Source organism: Priapulus caudatus, unplaced genomic scaffold (assembly GCF_000485595.1).
Source record: "Priapulus caudatus unplaced genomic scaffold, Priapulus_caudatus-5.0.1 Scaffold195, whole genome shotgun sequence".
NCBI lineage: Eukaryota > Metazoa > Priapulida > Priapulimorpha > Priapulimorphida > Priapulidae > Priapulus > Priapulus caudatus.
This window is the reverse complement of record NW_014577256.1, coordinates 318,471-331,603: the sequence shown is the minus strand read 5'-3', so window position 1 is coordinate 331,603 and position 13,133 is coordinate 318,471. Positions and strand designations below refer to the sequence as shown.

At 38.3% G+C, this 13,133-nt stretch overlaps 1 protein-coding gene across 1 annotated transcript in view; it reads right to left on the bottom strand.

The window, feature by feature from the left end:
- Positions 1-2,416: 2,416 nt before the first annotated feature.
- Positions 2,417-13,133, bottom strand: part of LOC106807093 (abhydrolase domain-containing protein 16A-like) — a 15,153-nt gene continuing 4,436 nt past the window's right edge. Inside the window, exons 2-15 of the mRNA XM_014809342.1 lie at positions 9,553-9,639; positions 8,877-8,962; positions 8,622-8,692; positions 8,180-8,275; positions 7,857-7,930; positions 7,303-7,451; positions 6,906-7,019; positions 6,453-6,617; positions 6,075-6,138; positions 5,883-5,946; positions 5,397-5,525; positions 4,934-5,007; positions 3,723-3,865; positions 2,417-3,441 (exon numbers count right to left, since the gene is read on the bottom strand). Coding sequence (XP_014664828.1) covers positions 3,319-3,441; positions 3,723-3,865; positions 4,934-5,007; positions 5,397-5,525; positions 5,883-5,946; positions 6,075-6,138; positions 6,453-6,617; positions 6,906-7,019; positions 7,303-7,451; positions 7,857-7,930; positions 8,180-8,275; positions 8,622-8,692; positions 8,877-8,962; positions 9,553-9,639 — 1,439 coding nt within the window. The 3' untranslated portion in view covers positions 2,417-3,318. The remainder of the gene's footprint in view (positions 3,442-3,722; positions 3,866-4,933; positions 5,008-5,396; positions 5,526-5,882; positions 5,947-6,074; positions 6,139-6,452; positions 6,618-6,905; positions 7,020-7,302; positions 7,452-7,856; positions 7,931-8,179; positions 8,276-8,621; positions 8,693-8,876; positions 8,963-9,552; positions 9,640-13,133) is intronic.

Sequence of the window (13,133 nt, the reverse complement as noted above, 5' to 3'; positions counted from 1 at the left end):
GCAGCTATGGATTCGTGCGCGGCCTATTCATTCGGCCCACGGATCCATTGCTGCCAGCGCCGCATACTGTCGTTGGAATTTTCCGCGGTCGCGTGCGCCTTGCCGCGGAACTGCGCGCAAGATCGCGCAGCACTTCGGATAAACACCTCCTTTCGGCAACGCTTCTCTAGTATCCCGTCTCATCTAGATTTATCATTCTCGTTTAGCAGTATATTGAATAAATAAAAACTGCTGCAATCTATTACCGAAGCTTCATATCTGCGAAATATAAAGATTGTGTTTCGAGAGTTAACAATTCTAAACGCCATGAAACGTCGCGTCCTAACACTAACAGGCAAAGAAGGGGATAGCAGATATGCGAAAACGAAAGAGCTGTATCTGCTAGTGGGTACAATTTTGTATCCAAGCATGAAGGGTGAAAGATGAGAGCTTGCCCGAGACGCATGGGATTGACACTAACAGATAGAGGACATAGTAGATATAGGAGAGCATTGCATCTGTGTGCATGCATGTACATGGAGGTGGTGATCGTGCGTCGGTCACCGTTGACTGCCAGGAAAATTTTCTTCGGCCGTTCTCATGCGTTCAAACTAGTTTCGGGCGGGCCGACGGCACGTGTGCATGGTAAAATCTAATCTACATGCTTCACTTTGCTCGCAGCATCGCTCCACGATTCCTAGCTATGCTAATGTACAGGGAAAATGCGCTCCGACGTGGGTCGCCTGACTGCCAAGATAATTTTCTTCAGCCGTTCTTATACGTTCAAATTGGGGCCGGGCAGGCTGACAGCACGTGTGCTTGGTAAAATCCGTTCTAAAATAGTCACTTTGCTCGCAGCATCACACCCTGGGTATCCCGCTATGCTGATATTATATTAATGTACAAGAAGGCGTTCGTGCGTCGGTCACCGTTGACTGCCAAGATAATTTTCTTCGGCCGTTCTTATACGTTCAAACTAGTAGCGGGCGGGGGCGGGCCGACTGCACGTGTGCATGGTAAAATCTGATCTACATGCTTCACTTTGCTCGCAGCATCGCGCTACGATTCCCAGCTATGCTATAAAGTACAGGGAAAAAACTCTCCGACGTCGGTCGCCGCTGACCGCCAATATAATTTTCTTCGGCCGTTCTTATAATTTCAAACTGGAGCCGGGCAGGCTGACATGCAGCACGTGTGCTTGTTAAAATTCGATCTAAAACATTCACTTTGCTCGCAGCATCACGCCTTGGGTATCCCGCTATATTCTGATATTAATGTACATGGAGGTGACGCTCGTGCGTCAGTCACCATTGACTGCCAAGAGAATTTTTTTCGGCCGTATGCATTTTACAAAAATTCATGTAGGATTTCAAGGAGGGTGGTGATAAACAGGCGGGGGGTATGGGGGTCCTCCCCCAGAATTTTTTAAAATGTAGATCGCAGGAGATGGTATTTGAGGTAATTTTGAGCGTACATGCATGTACACCTTCATTCTGACTACGAGTCAATCTATTTGAGTTTTTTTACACGTTGTGCAGTTGGTGACCATTAATGTTAAAAATATTCTTAAGGCAATTTCAACATTTGGAAAGGCACTCTCTAGTTTGTCTTCTGTAATTGTGTTGTAAAGTTCCATGTGAGTGAAAGATGTTTTCTTGGTTGTTTTAAACTTATGAAGAACATATGAATGGAACTGCTGAAGCTCTGTAGACAAAGTGTTGTTCATGTCATCTGGATAAGCATCAATGAGTGTCTGACAAGTCTTTGAGTACCTTTCACTTTCTGATAAGTGGGAATTAGCACCTTGTTGGGTGGCATTAGGGGCCCCTTGTATTGTATTGTATTGTTGGGGGCCCCTTTTGGTACACCTGGGAAGTACAAATCTTTATTTGTTTTTTTTTCTTTTCACCCTTTTCCCAACTTTGTGGTGCCCCCTTTGGCCCTGGTGCCCTAAGCACGTGCTTAGTCTGCTTAATGGTTAATCCGGCACTGCTGCCGGGGAGCAGCCGTAGGTACTGTGTGAAGCCTTCTCCGAGTAAACCAGTGTCGTGTGCATGAAAGTAAACGGCGGTCGCTTCTATTCGTTCTACGGTCCCTGACAAAGCAGCAGCAGACAGAAGGAATGCACAATTTGCACGTATTGTCCGTTTCTAATCCATTATCTAGTTCGTAGTTCGTTTGGGTTGCAATAAAAACATGGCGTGAAAAATTTACCCAATTATTGTCTAGATGGTAACCCCCCACACGTTCTATTATTCACAGATATCTACGCACTCTTTATGCATCTCGAGTAGCAAAAAAGTATTATCATTTGGCACATTAATAATCCGCATTAGGATGACAGAAATTCATTATATGAAATTTGTAAATTACGAACACTAAAATCACGTTGCAAAACGTACATTCGCTTCAATGAAATTTTTCAAAGAGATAAAGATGTTTTTTGAGAAATAATTTATTTCTTATAGGACGAATTCACAAACCATTTATTAAAAAAATTTACAATGCGCTGAAGTCAAAATCGGCTTTGGATCAGTGATCAAAGACATTACCAGTCATCTAGTTACCTCCCATAATCACAAATCAGAAGTTGTTCAGGCTTGCGCTAATGTCCACATTCATGCACGTGGTGCACATAATAATGATGTATAGCGGGAAATAAACCCCGTAAGTCTTATCCCTAGGTGTAACCAAGGTGTAAATATCTCGATTGAACATTTTGTAAATTTTTTCTTGAAACTGCTGATACAAAGATAACAACATAGCCGTCATTGGCTTTACATTTTACACTTTACATTACCAAAATGTAAAAACGTGTGCAATTGACAGATATTCTTGAAGACTGATATTATCACAAATACGTATAGAAATGTGTGTAATTCAACAATCTAAGATAACACAGCCTAAGATAATAATTACTGCATAGCTAAGTAAACGCCTAATAATAAAAGCAAATATGACACTTTTATCTTTTCTTACTTTAGACAGTTAGATATGCAAACATTAATTGGTGGTATATGTTTTCATAGGTAAAAACGAATACCTATGTGTATTCTGATTAAATCATCTAACATGGTGTGGTCTACACTTTGTAGGCGTATCTATGTGACATTCTAGTGGTTATCTGTTGAAGCTATAGCTTATTCATAGCTTGCTTTTTCACTAAACTGCATGTTATAACTGCAAATTGTTATGGACAATCATATCTCAATAGTTCTCTTCAAATGTCAAGGAAATTTTGCAATACCAACTATAACCTTCTCCTCTGATCATGATCTCGATGCCTGTTGGAATGCTTGTACAGGACAAGTTTTATATTTGAAGTGAAGTCAGCTTTCTTTAATCAATATTATCAACGATTTCGTAGGATGTCTCAACTTGGTCTGTTAATGGCAGTTGTAAGAAATTTGCTGGCAGTGGAGTGCAGTGTGTTGAATCATATTGAGCCATGTACTTGTCCGCCTATAATAGATAAAAAAAAATCATGCATGTGGGCACATGTGCACTGCTGTGACAATAAAGCGTGCTACGATGAAATTCACAACCAAAATAAGAGAATATATTGATGGAATAAAAACATGCTTTAGAGAGCTCCCATACAAATCCTGATCCCTGCCGCCTCCAAACAGGAACTGTGAATGGGAAGAGTTATCTCATATCTGCAGATTACTATACCAACCGCAGATATGAAATCTACCACCGACTGACTAGCTTAGATGCATAGATGCTATTAAAATACTTACAAGGTAAAGAGAAAGTATAATTCGCTGGTGTTCGCCCATTTCCTCTCCGAGTTCGACTGGATAAGATGTGGAGTGCTCTTGGGCAGACGAAATGATAGAACTGCAGATGTCTTTGTCTATATTGTACTGTGACCACATCAGAACTTCACGTAATGAAAAGAAAATGAAAAAGAATTAACAAATACTAACACAAATATGACATGCAAAGCATAAATAATGACACTCTGCATTTTGCATTTAGTTCCTGGCTTATCATCAAATCTGATTAAGCTAGTATATAAGCACCATAGAATAAATTAGACTAACTTTGTTTACAACTAATAATTTACTACTATCAAGAGCTAATAAAAAAGAGGTATTTATTAGCTCTTGCTACTATTAATACTTACGTAATTGCTAACTTCAATCAACGTGTTAGCTAGATTAATCAAGTGAATGTGCATCCAGAACCCCGTATCTATCAAAATGCTTACTGGCATAATAATAAATTTTACATCACACATGGAATCACACTATTCCAATCAATATTCCTATTTACATTAAGCTGGGTTTACACTACCGACTTTATGCTAGCAAATTGGCGAATTGGACCAATTTTGCAGTTATACAACCGACAATCGGCAGTGTAAACGTAAAAGTTGCTCGCGCAACTGGTTAATAGCAACTGGCTGAGAGATTAGAACGTGTTCTATTTTCCCAGCTCGGTATTTGCAAATTGTAAATGTTTTTGCCATGCGGCCACTCAGAGAACAGCAATCAGGAGGTGTGTCCCTTCACCCAGGAGGCGAGCACGTTTTTGCTATCGGTTCCACGCTGGCAGGAATTAGTACATGCAAAAATGCATATCCACGTCGCCCCACGTGCACGCTGTGGGTCAAATGTTGAAAGGTTTGCCGACCGCGAGTCGATAACGTAAAAGCTTTTGAACATCTGATAGAGAGGTTGGTAGAACGCAGAAAAACCTATCATCTCGACGATTTTTCCATATATATATATGGAATCCATATCCATATAATAGTGTAAACCCAGCTTTACACTCTGACTCAGTGAATCACCACCAGTTAATCGGAGTTATAAGAACTTGAAGAGCATACCCTGAAGATGCTACAATAAAGTGTGAGGTGGACATAAGTTATGAGCTCTGATACGAACAAAGAAAGTCTTCATTGATGATTTGCTTGCACGGTTACAACATGGTATTGAACACTCACTCTGCTGAGCTCTGCCGCACTCAAGCCACCTCCACAATACTTCAATGCATTTTCCTTTCACTATGTTTGGATATCTGGAGGAAAACAAAATGTATGGCATTGGAGATCATAAACCTGCAATCTACAATCTCGTTACTGCCTTACTAGATATCCAAGTGCGCTGAAGTTGTGTGAACCATAATGTCTTGACAACCCTCTTCTATCCCTTTACATCCTATTCCTCTACAAGCTGCTAGTACTTTAACACACCTCTTCTTGAAATTTCATTAAAAAAAAGTAATGTAGTTAAAAAAAATTACAGTAGAAATGATTAGCAATTATAAGCAGCAACTTCATTACATAAACACATTAACGAGTTGCCGTACAAACAGCGTAACAAATAAAATACTCTAATGTAGATCAGGAATGGAAAGTTAACATGCTTATTATTCAGCATGGGAGTCTCAAGTAAAGAACTGCTCACCTGTACTGCAAGAGCTTTATAAGAAGATTGTTTCCTCTGTTGGACCTCAATGACGTAGGCTGTGGGGGCTCTACTGTTGTAATCATTTCATCATTCGTACGTCTAATTAGCTTTATCACTCCCGGATACCTGTGTCATAAAATGCACAGGCTCAAAAAGGAATGACCTCCAAGAAATTAGATGGATGATATACTTTGGTAGAACTTTTTAATATGTGCTACACCATATTGCTATAATCATATTGCTTACACATTTCACTCGCACAAATCTTCGAATCAATGGTGTGGCCAAGTAAATGCATGCAGATCGTGGTGGGGATAATTACATATCTTTCCAGTGAATAGAACTTCTATAAATTTAACAAAGTATATGAATGGTAGAAGCAGCTTGTAATGGGAAAAGCTTTCATAAATCGTTTGAGGTGAACTAACATCATAGGTCTATTATTTATAACTATTGACAGTCATAGAATACTTAATTACTTACTTAATCAACTGCTCTGCAATATTCATATTCATATGGGTCCGCACAGCAGCAGTTACTAATGAACCTAAAAAACGATAAAAAACAATTAGGAATCCTTTCTTATGATGAGAAAGGCTCGAATCTCCCATCACGTACTTTCAATATATTGACAACATATTTCTCACACAAATACTGCATGGTAATTTTGCTTACGCCAAGAATCAGGCATGCGTGCAATCGCAAGTGGCTCAAGATCGTCGAATGTAGCATCGAGAATCTGAAAATGAATGAATCCTCGAGGAAATTCATGGAAGGTCTTCATTCTAGTTCATATACCGTAGGAATGGATACAGCCAATCTACCAATTGTTGCATACACGTGTTTTTGCTCAGCCAAATGCATAAGTTCGTCCCTGAAATGATATAGCTTTTAGTCTGTTCGCATGTCAGCTAGCTGAGTACTCTAGAAAAATTGCATCAAACTATTTTTCCCTAAAAGTCCCAAAGCCTTTTACATCGAATAAAAGTCTTCAATTGAGGCAAATAAATGTTTCTAATAAATTTAATATTTTAATCGCAATTTTCCACCCACCACAGCCTTTACATCAGGATAATTCATGGCTGCCCAGGTCGCAGTATATCCTCCTATAGACCATGCAAATATGATGATGTTCTCAGGTTGAAAATTCAATCCTTTGGTGGCGTACTTCATGACTATATCTATAGCACTAGCCTCTTGATCTGGCAAAGGTACACCCTAAACACACATCCATATGAGTCTCCATATGTCTATAAGCAGTAACTGCACTAGCATAAAGAGTACAAGTACACTATGAAATCAAATGTACAATTCAAAAAGTACTAGTCACCAATTACTACACATTCAAGATGCAAAAAGGTATATAACAAAATGATATATTTATTTTATATACTACGCCCAGTCACAACAACTGGTCTCAACCTATACGCTGCGGCACAATATTATTATACGAAAGAATGTGACAACAAGTTGATAGAACTGTTTATGATAAAATATGATACATGCCGTGCTTCCCCAGAATCCAGGATGGTTCCATCCAAGAACAGAGTATCCACAATCCAGAGGTGTCGCCATGCAGCCTATTTCATAGAAGCCAGCATTTCCCTCACATGTTACCACCTAGATCATAATCACTATATTAAATGATACTATTTTGAGGTGTTACTGCATGTACAACACACAGATTTTTTAGGAATTTCTATGATCATGAATTTCTCCAGGAAGCTTATTATTTAAAACTGTAATGATCCTTCAAACCCTCCCAGGTTATTAAATACATTACAAAAGTGACATTTGCAATTTTGCACTCACTGTCTAAAACATATAGAGCTGAATAAATGCAGACTAATCTTCATGAAATGAAACTTAAAATTAAGTAAGCAATTATATGTCAACAACATACTAAGGTATCTCGATTAATAGATCCTGATTCGTTTCCTCTTTTGTCGACAAACATGGTGTCTATTTCGTTTCCCAATCTACACTGTAGTTTTGCTCTCTGGCCACCATGCTCCTCCACCAGCTTGGCTCGGCCTTGCTCGAGTGCAGGAGCTAGGCGTGTTGAAATAGTATGCAGGGACATTAGTAATATAATTTTACATTATGTTGTAATGTTCATAATGATGTATAAAGTGTATAAGATTGGCTTAATTGCTTGGCACCAATTAACCAATTCATATGTATCACGCTGTACTAAAACAACTCTCTTACTAAATCTTGCATGTAATAGTAATAAACAGCACATAAAATACAATTCAGTTCTATGCTTTAATTACAGTAACAGCCTATAACAATGTATTATGTAACATTGGGTTGCAAGTCTTACACTGTTCCAACAACCACAACAAGCACAGACATCGATAAATGAAGACGTACAACTAAATTAAAACATAACTTAAGTTTATATAGTAAAATATAGAAGCCATCAATATATAGAATCAATTAATGCTGTCTCACCCATGGCACTCTGCATGAAACTCAATGTCCCAGGGTAAATAAGTCTGCGTCCAAATGAATGTATTGCAAAGTACCTGCAACACAGATGACAAAATAAGACAACAATAAATTTGCAAACAATAAAAAAATTATTTTTATTCAGAATAGGAAGACTTATGACTCATAATGAATGAACATTTAGTGAAGGTTCAGTTTAGCTATTTTTAAAAGTAATCAGCTAGCACAATAAAAGAACATTGATACTAAGAATATAATGATTGCCAAATCTATTTCCTAAACAACTGCCAATAATGATCTGGTATTACCATGGTCATGGTACTCACCCTAATACTTTAGACAGAGGCCCTGTTATTTGTCCTATAAACCCATTCTTAGGAGTCTCTGGAGCACTGATATCCATTCCTTGCTTTTGATCATCTCTAAAAATATCAAATAATGATATCTAAATTACGGTTTATCATTGATTCGCACCAAAAGCTGTTATCATTGTCATATTTATATTTTGTTTTGATGTCACGGTTTTCTAGCGGAAAACTATACTGTTCTTATAAATACATATCAGGAGCTAATAATGACAATTTGTCATTATTAGCTCCTGATACATATATATATATATAAATACACCCAAATATTTAGGTCTAGTCAAATAAAATCACTCTCAATCTCAATGAAGTCATACCTGCTACCACTGCTACCTGCTATGAACTCAATATCAGCTATGTTAAAATAGGATGCATACAAAAGTAAACAATTATGACAACTCACTTCTCCAGATGATTCCAGCTGAATTGTATCGGTGAATGAACGAATTCAAAATCATAGCCTGATAATAATTTCTAAAGAGAAATACTATATTAGAGTTTGATACTTTAAGCATAATAATAAGTATATATAAGCTTCCATAAACTGTTAAAAATTCAAGCACTGATAATGTGTCCCTAAGATCCAATAAAAGACAGAAGTTATATTAAAATAAAGGGCTTCTGAGCTGCAATATCTGTAAAAATGTGTGGTGCCTACCTTATGCTCAGCGCTTCCCCCAGCTTTCGCATCACATAGCGATTTTATGAATTTTTGATATTCGCTATTTGTCACTCTGCCTATTGCTGTTAAAATAAAATAAAACCATTTATTAACATAGGTTATTTGGGCAATTTCACGACAAATTGGACACAGACTCAAAATATAGATATTAATTATTTGATCAAATATGTATTTTTGTGATGAACAGCATGCCCAATTTTATGGGCCAAAAAATCAAATTGCAATTTGTTGCCAAGAACATATCACATGCTACAATGCAAATGCCAATTCTGAAAAAAACCTGTAACATTAGCAACTGTAACACGAGTACGCGATTATTTTGAAATCCACCAATTTTTATATATGGACATTTCCAAAGCTATTGCCATCTTTATTCTACAGCATTTATTCATAATAGAAATTATTGGGTGGGCATTCCTATATGCAGATCTGTTTGATATCGGTCCAAGAGCTTTTGAGCTCATGTTTGTAATTTTATCTCATACCGATGAAAATAAAGTTTATCTTATCTTATCTTATGCAAAATGTAAGAGTTTAGCAATGTGTTTTGCACTGACATTACATGCCTATTATAATAAAAACATCAATTAAAATATTCTATTCACTGAAACATTTGTGAGCATATGACCTAGTCATTATAAATAAAACCTACCTCTGCATATAACAGCCACTGTCAAAAATATGGCCACTGTACCACCCATCTGAATGCTCCATGTCAACCCATCAATACTAAAGAATGCTGAAACCACAAAACAACATCAATTATGAGCATTACTACATAAACTAGCTACAAATTTCCCCATTCCACTACCATTGACGAGTGCAGCATGAGAATTTTATATACTGATAGGTACACATCCAGTAGTTACGACTAATGTGACTTTATATATATATATAACTTATAAGCCAGGCCGAAATTGATTAAATGGCATATGTCATACCAGTGACGGAAATAGCAGCCCATCCTCCACTCCATGGAAAACTGGGAATGTTTGAGGACTGGACAACTTTTATTAATTTTACGTACAGTTATACAGTATAAATTAACATTTTAGAGATCAAACTGGATGGATTTTGAGCCTTGTTTCCAAGAGTGGTCACAAACGGTGAACATGGCAATCCTTGTTTGCAGTGCGAGTCACATTTAATGAACTTTATAGATAATATGACATTGATTCTAAAAAATTACTTGACAAATTAATACAATACAAAGTTTACTCTACCTGAAAGGTGGCTACCCATGCACATTTTTGTAACAAACCACTGTAAAAACCTAAGTAAATAACTCACTACACTTTAAAGGCATACTAGGCCCATTGATTATGCAATGTTGACGAATGCTAGAGTAACTGGCACCTTGTGTAGTTAATAAGTACATAACCTTACATCCAAATGCGTATTAGTTTGTCCAATATCACTGCTGGTTACTAAGAAATGTCTAATTGAAATCTGCACTTCAAGAAATCAGTTGTTTACAGTTTCGAACCACTGCCGGCGAAGCGGGTGTGATACATATTTATAGTGCACCGGACATTTTCGCACTCATGCTCGGCCGTGCGCAATGCTATCATTAGTGATTTCGTAAACACGGACGCTCGTGATAAGGAACTTTTTGACAGGGCTGTCCATGTGCGTCCGTGATTAGTACATGTGTTTTACTCCATTTCCATGTTTAGTCCGTGGCCGTGGTTACACCGCTGACACCTCCATTTCATCTGGCGTCCAAAACATACGAGCCGCACAAACGTCATCGGTTGACTCCTGGATGACATTTACGGCACGTAAATGAATATCAACAACCGATTTCAAGTCTTGCTTGTAATGTAACCAGCAGTGATATTGGACAAACTAATACGCGTTTGGCTATAAGGTTATGTACTTATTAACTACACAAGGTGCCAGTTACTCTAGCATTCGTCAACATTGCATACTCAATGGGCCTAGTATGCCTTTAAGTGAAGTATGAGAGTGTACAATGGTGAAATGCAACAACCATGTTGTAGTTTCAGTGGAATTATTAAACTTTACCCGTTTTATTTAGACAATTCTTTGCGGTATTGTTATTCAGCAGTCCTACCTTGATAATATAAAATCATCCGCTTGTCCATACGATGTCCCTACGCTGACTACGCTGACGTCAAATCTAGTATTTTGGCGAAAATCGAACTGGAGTTGGCTGCTAGCTGCAACTGTCCCGCGATTAGTGTCCAGTATGTTGCCTCCGGTCGCCGCTGTGTAGCGCTGACTCATTACGTCATTACTACAGAGTTTGCTAAATCCAGCGCAAGAGGTGGGTCATCACCATGGCGATAAATAACAAGACGTTATTGTGGAGTAATGGCTGCGTTCATGACTAGAAATGCGAGAAAAGATAGTAGAAGGAAAAGGAATTCCATTTGTCAATGAATGACGGAAATGCGAGGTTTCCCGAAGTCATCACTAAACGTGGGAGAGTCGCAGGTCGCAGCCAACTCCAGTTCGATTTTCGCCAAAATACTAGATTTGACCGCTTAATATCTCAGGGTAGGGGCATCGTATGGACAAGTGGTTGGTTTTATATTATCAAGGTAGGACTGCTGAATAATAATACCACAAATAATTGTTAAAACAAGTGCCGCGGAGCGACAGCGCTCATCTAACGTCTACTGCGGTGACTCTGTGGTGGAGTGGTGGGATTCTAGTAAACCCTGTTAGTCCCAAATGTGTTCACATACACGCCGAAACAGTGGAATTCACAGGGATGGTATCAGGAACCTTCTCAAAGGAATGTTCGTTGGAATCGTTATGAAAGTTGCCACAAGATGGCGCGTACGTTTAAGTGTCTTCAGATTAAAGATGGAGAGTTCATTCGTTACCTAGTAGAACACTATTTGTCAGAGACAGAATAGGGTAAGCACTCATCCTTTACCTAGCGCAAGCCTACAGAGCTGCAATTAAAGAGAGCTAGGCACACTGAAACCGATTTAAGCAGGCAAAAACGTAAACAGTACACAACACATGCGACCTGGCGAGTAGCACTGCCAGTGGCATAAGTTAAATGTAACATACTGGACAGTACAGATGCGGTGGTGATATGATAGGTGATATTAAGGAGAATAAACTTCTTTTAACCAAATTTGCCTTTTGAATTTCACTGTGACTTGTAGCCTCATAATCAGGATGTAAGATGATCTACTAGCAAACCGCAGTCAAATTCTTTCTAACAGACAGTTTCAAACAGATGCCGATGTTGAACTCCTCTTGGAGGGTCAAAAGTTATCTACACTTACTGCTTTGCATCGTCAGCAGAAAGAGATTTTCATGGTCCTTTCAATAAAATGCATTAAATTATGCTAGGGTCACGCTGAAAATCCAAAAAAGTTTTCAATCGCATCGTCAGACCATGTGCTGGCTCAGAAATGTCTAAAATCTGCCCTGTGCCATTGCCTTTCACTGTTGACTTCAATTTCAGACAGTGATTTGCTTTATCTACCATGATGCTATACACACTTCACGAGCCTAGGTTGAGCCGTTAGATTTGTGCAGCATCTGCATATATCTCCTTCCTAAGTTAAGATTGATTGTGTGGTGCCTTCTTTTAACCTTCTAGACCTTTGACTTTGACCGCCAGCTTCGACATACAACTTCGTTTTCGGATTTACCCCAACGTCCCGATACGTGACCGTACGTCGAGAACCGCTTTGATTTTGTTTGCCCAACTGTTGCACGGGTGTGGGACTACGGCGGCGATCAGTGCGATTTCTACAAAAGCCTTGCCCAATCTGACTATGTCAGTATTGAGGCTTAGATAAAACAGCAAAGTTTCTGATTCCACCTGAAACTTGCAACGATGAGTTGTTGTATTTTCACCTTGTGATGCTGCATCAATTATACGCTACTTATGATACTGATACTAGTTGATACGTAATAAATATATATATATAATATCAAGAGGAGTAAATAATATGGGCAAATTGAAATGCTGCAGGCTATAATGGATTTGAAGATTCCAACGGTTTGCTTGCCTTTTTTTACGGTATGTTACGTGAAGAGTTATTTACATTTTATTTTAAAGAATATAGAGCGCATTTGATTTATTGCAAAGTTGGACGATTGCCCCGAACGTAATTGGACCTTGGTGTAGTTAATAAGTACATATATCTTACATGCGTAACAGTATTAGTTTGTCCATATCACTGCTGTTACTAAGAAATGTCTAATTGATCCGCAGTCAAGAAATCGTTGACTGACTTG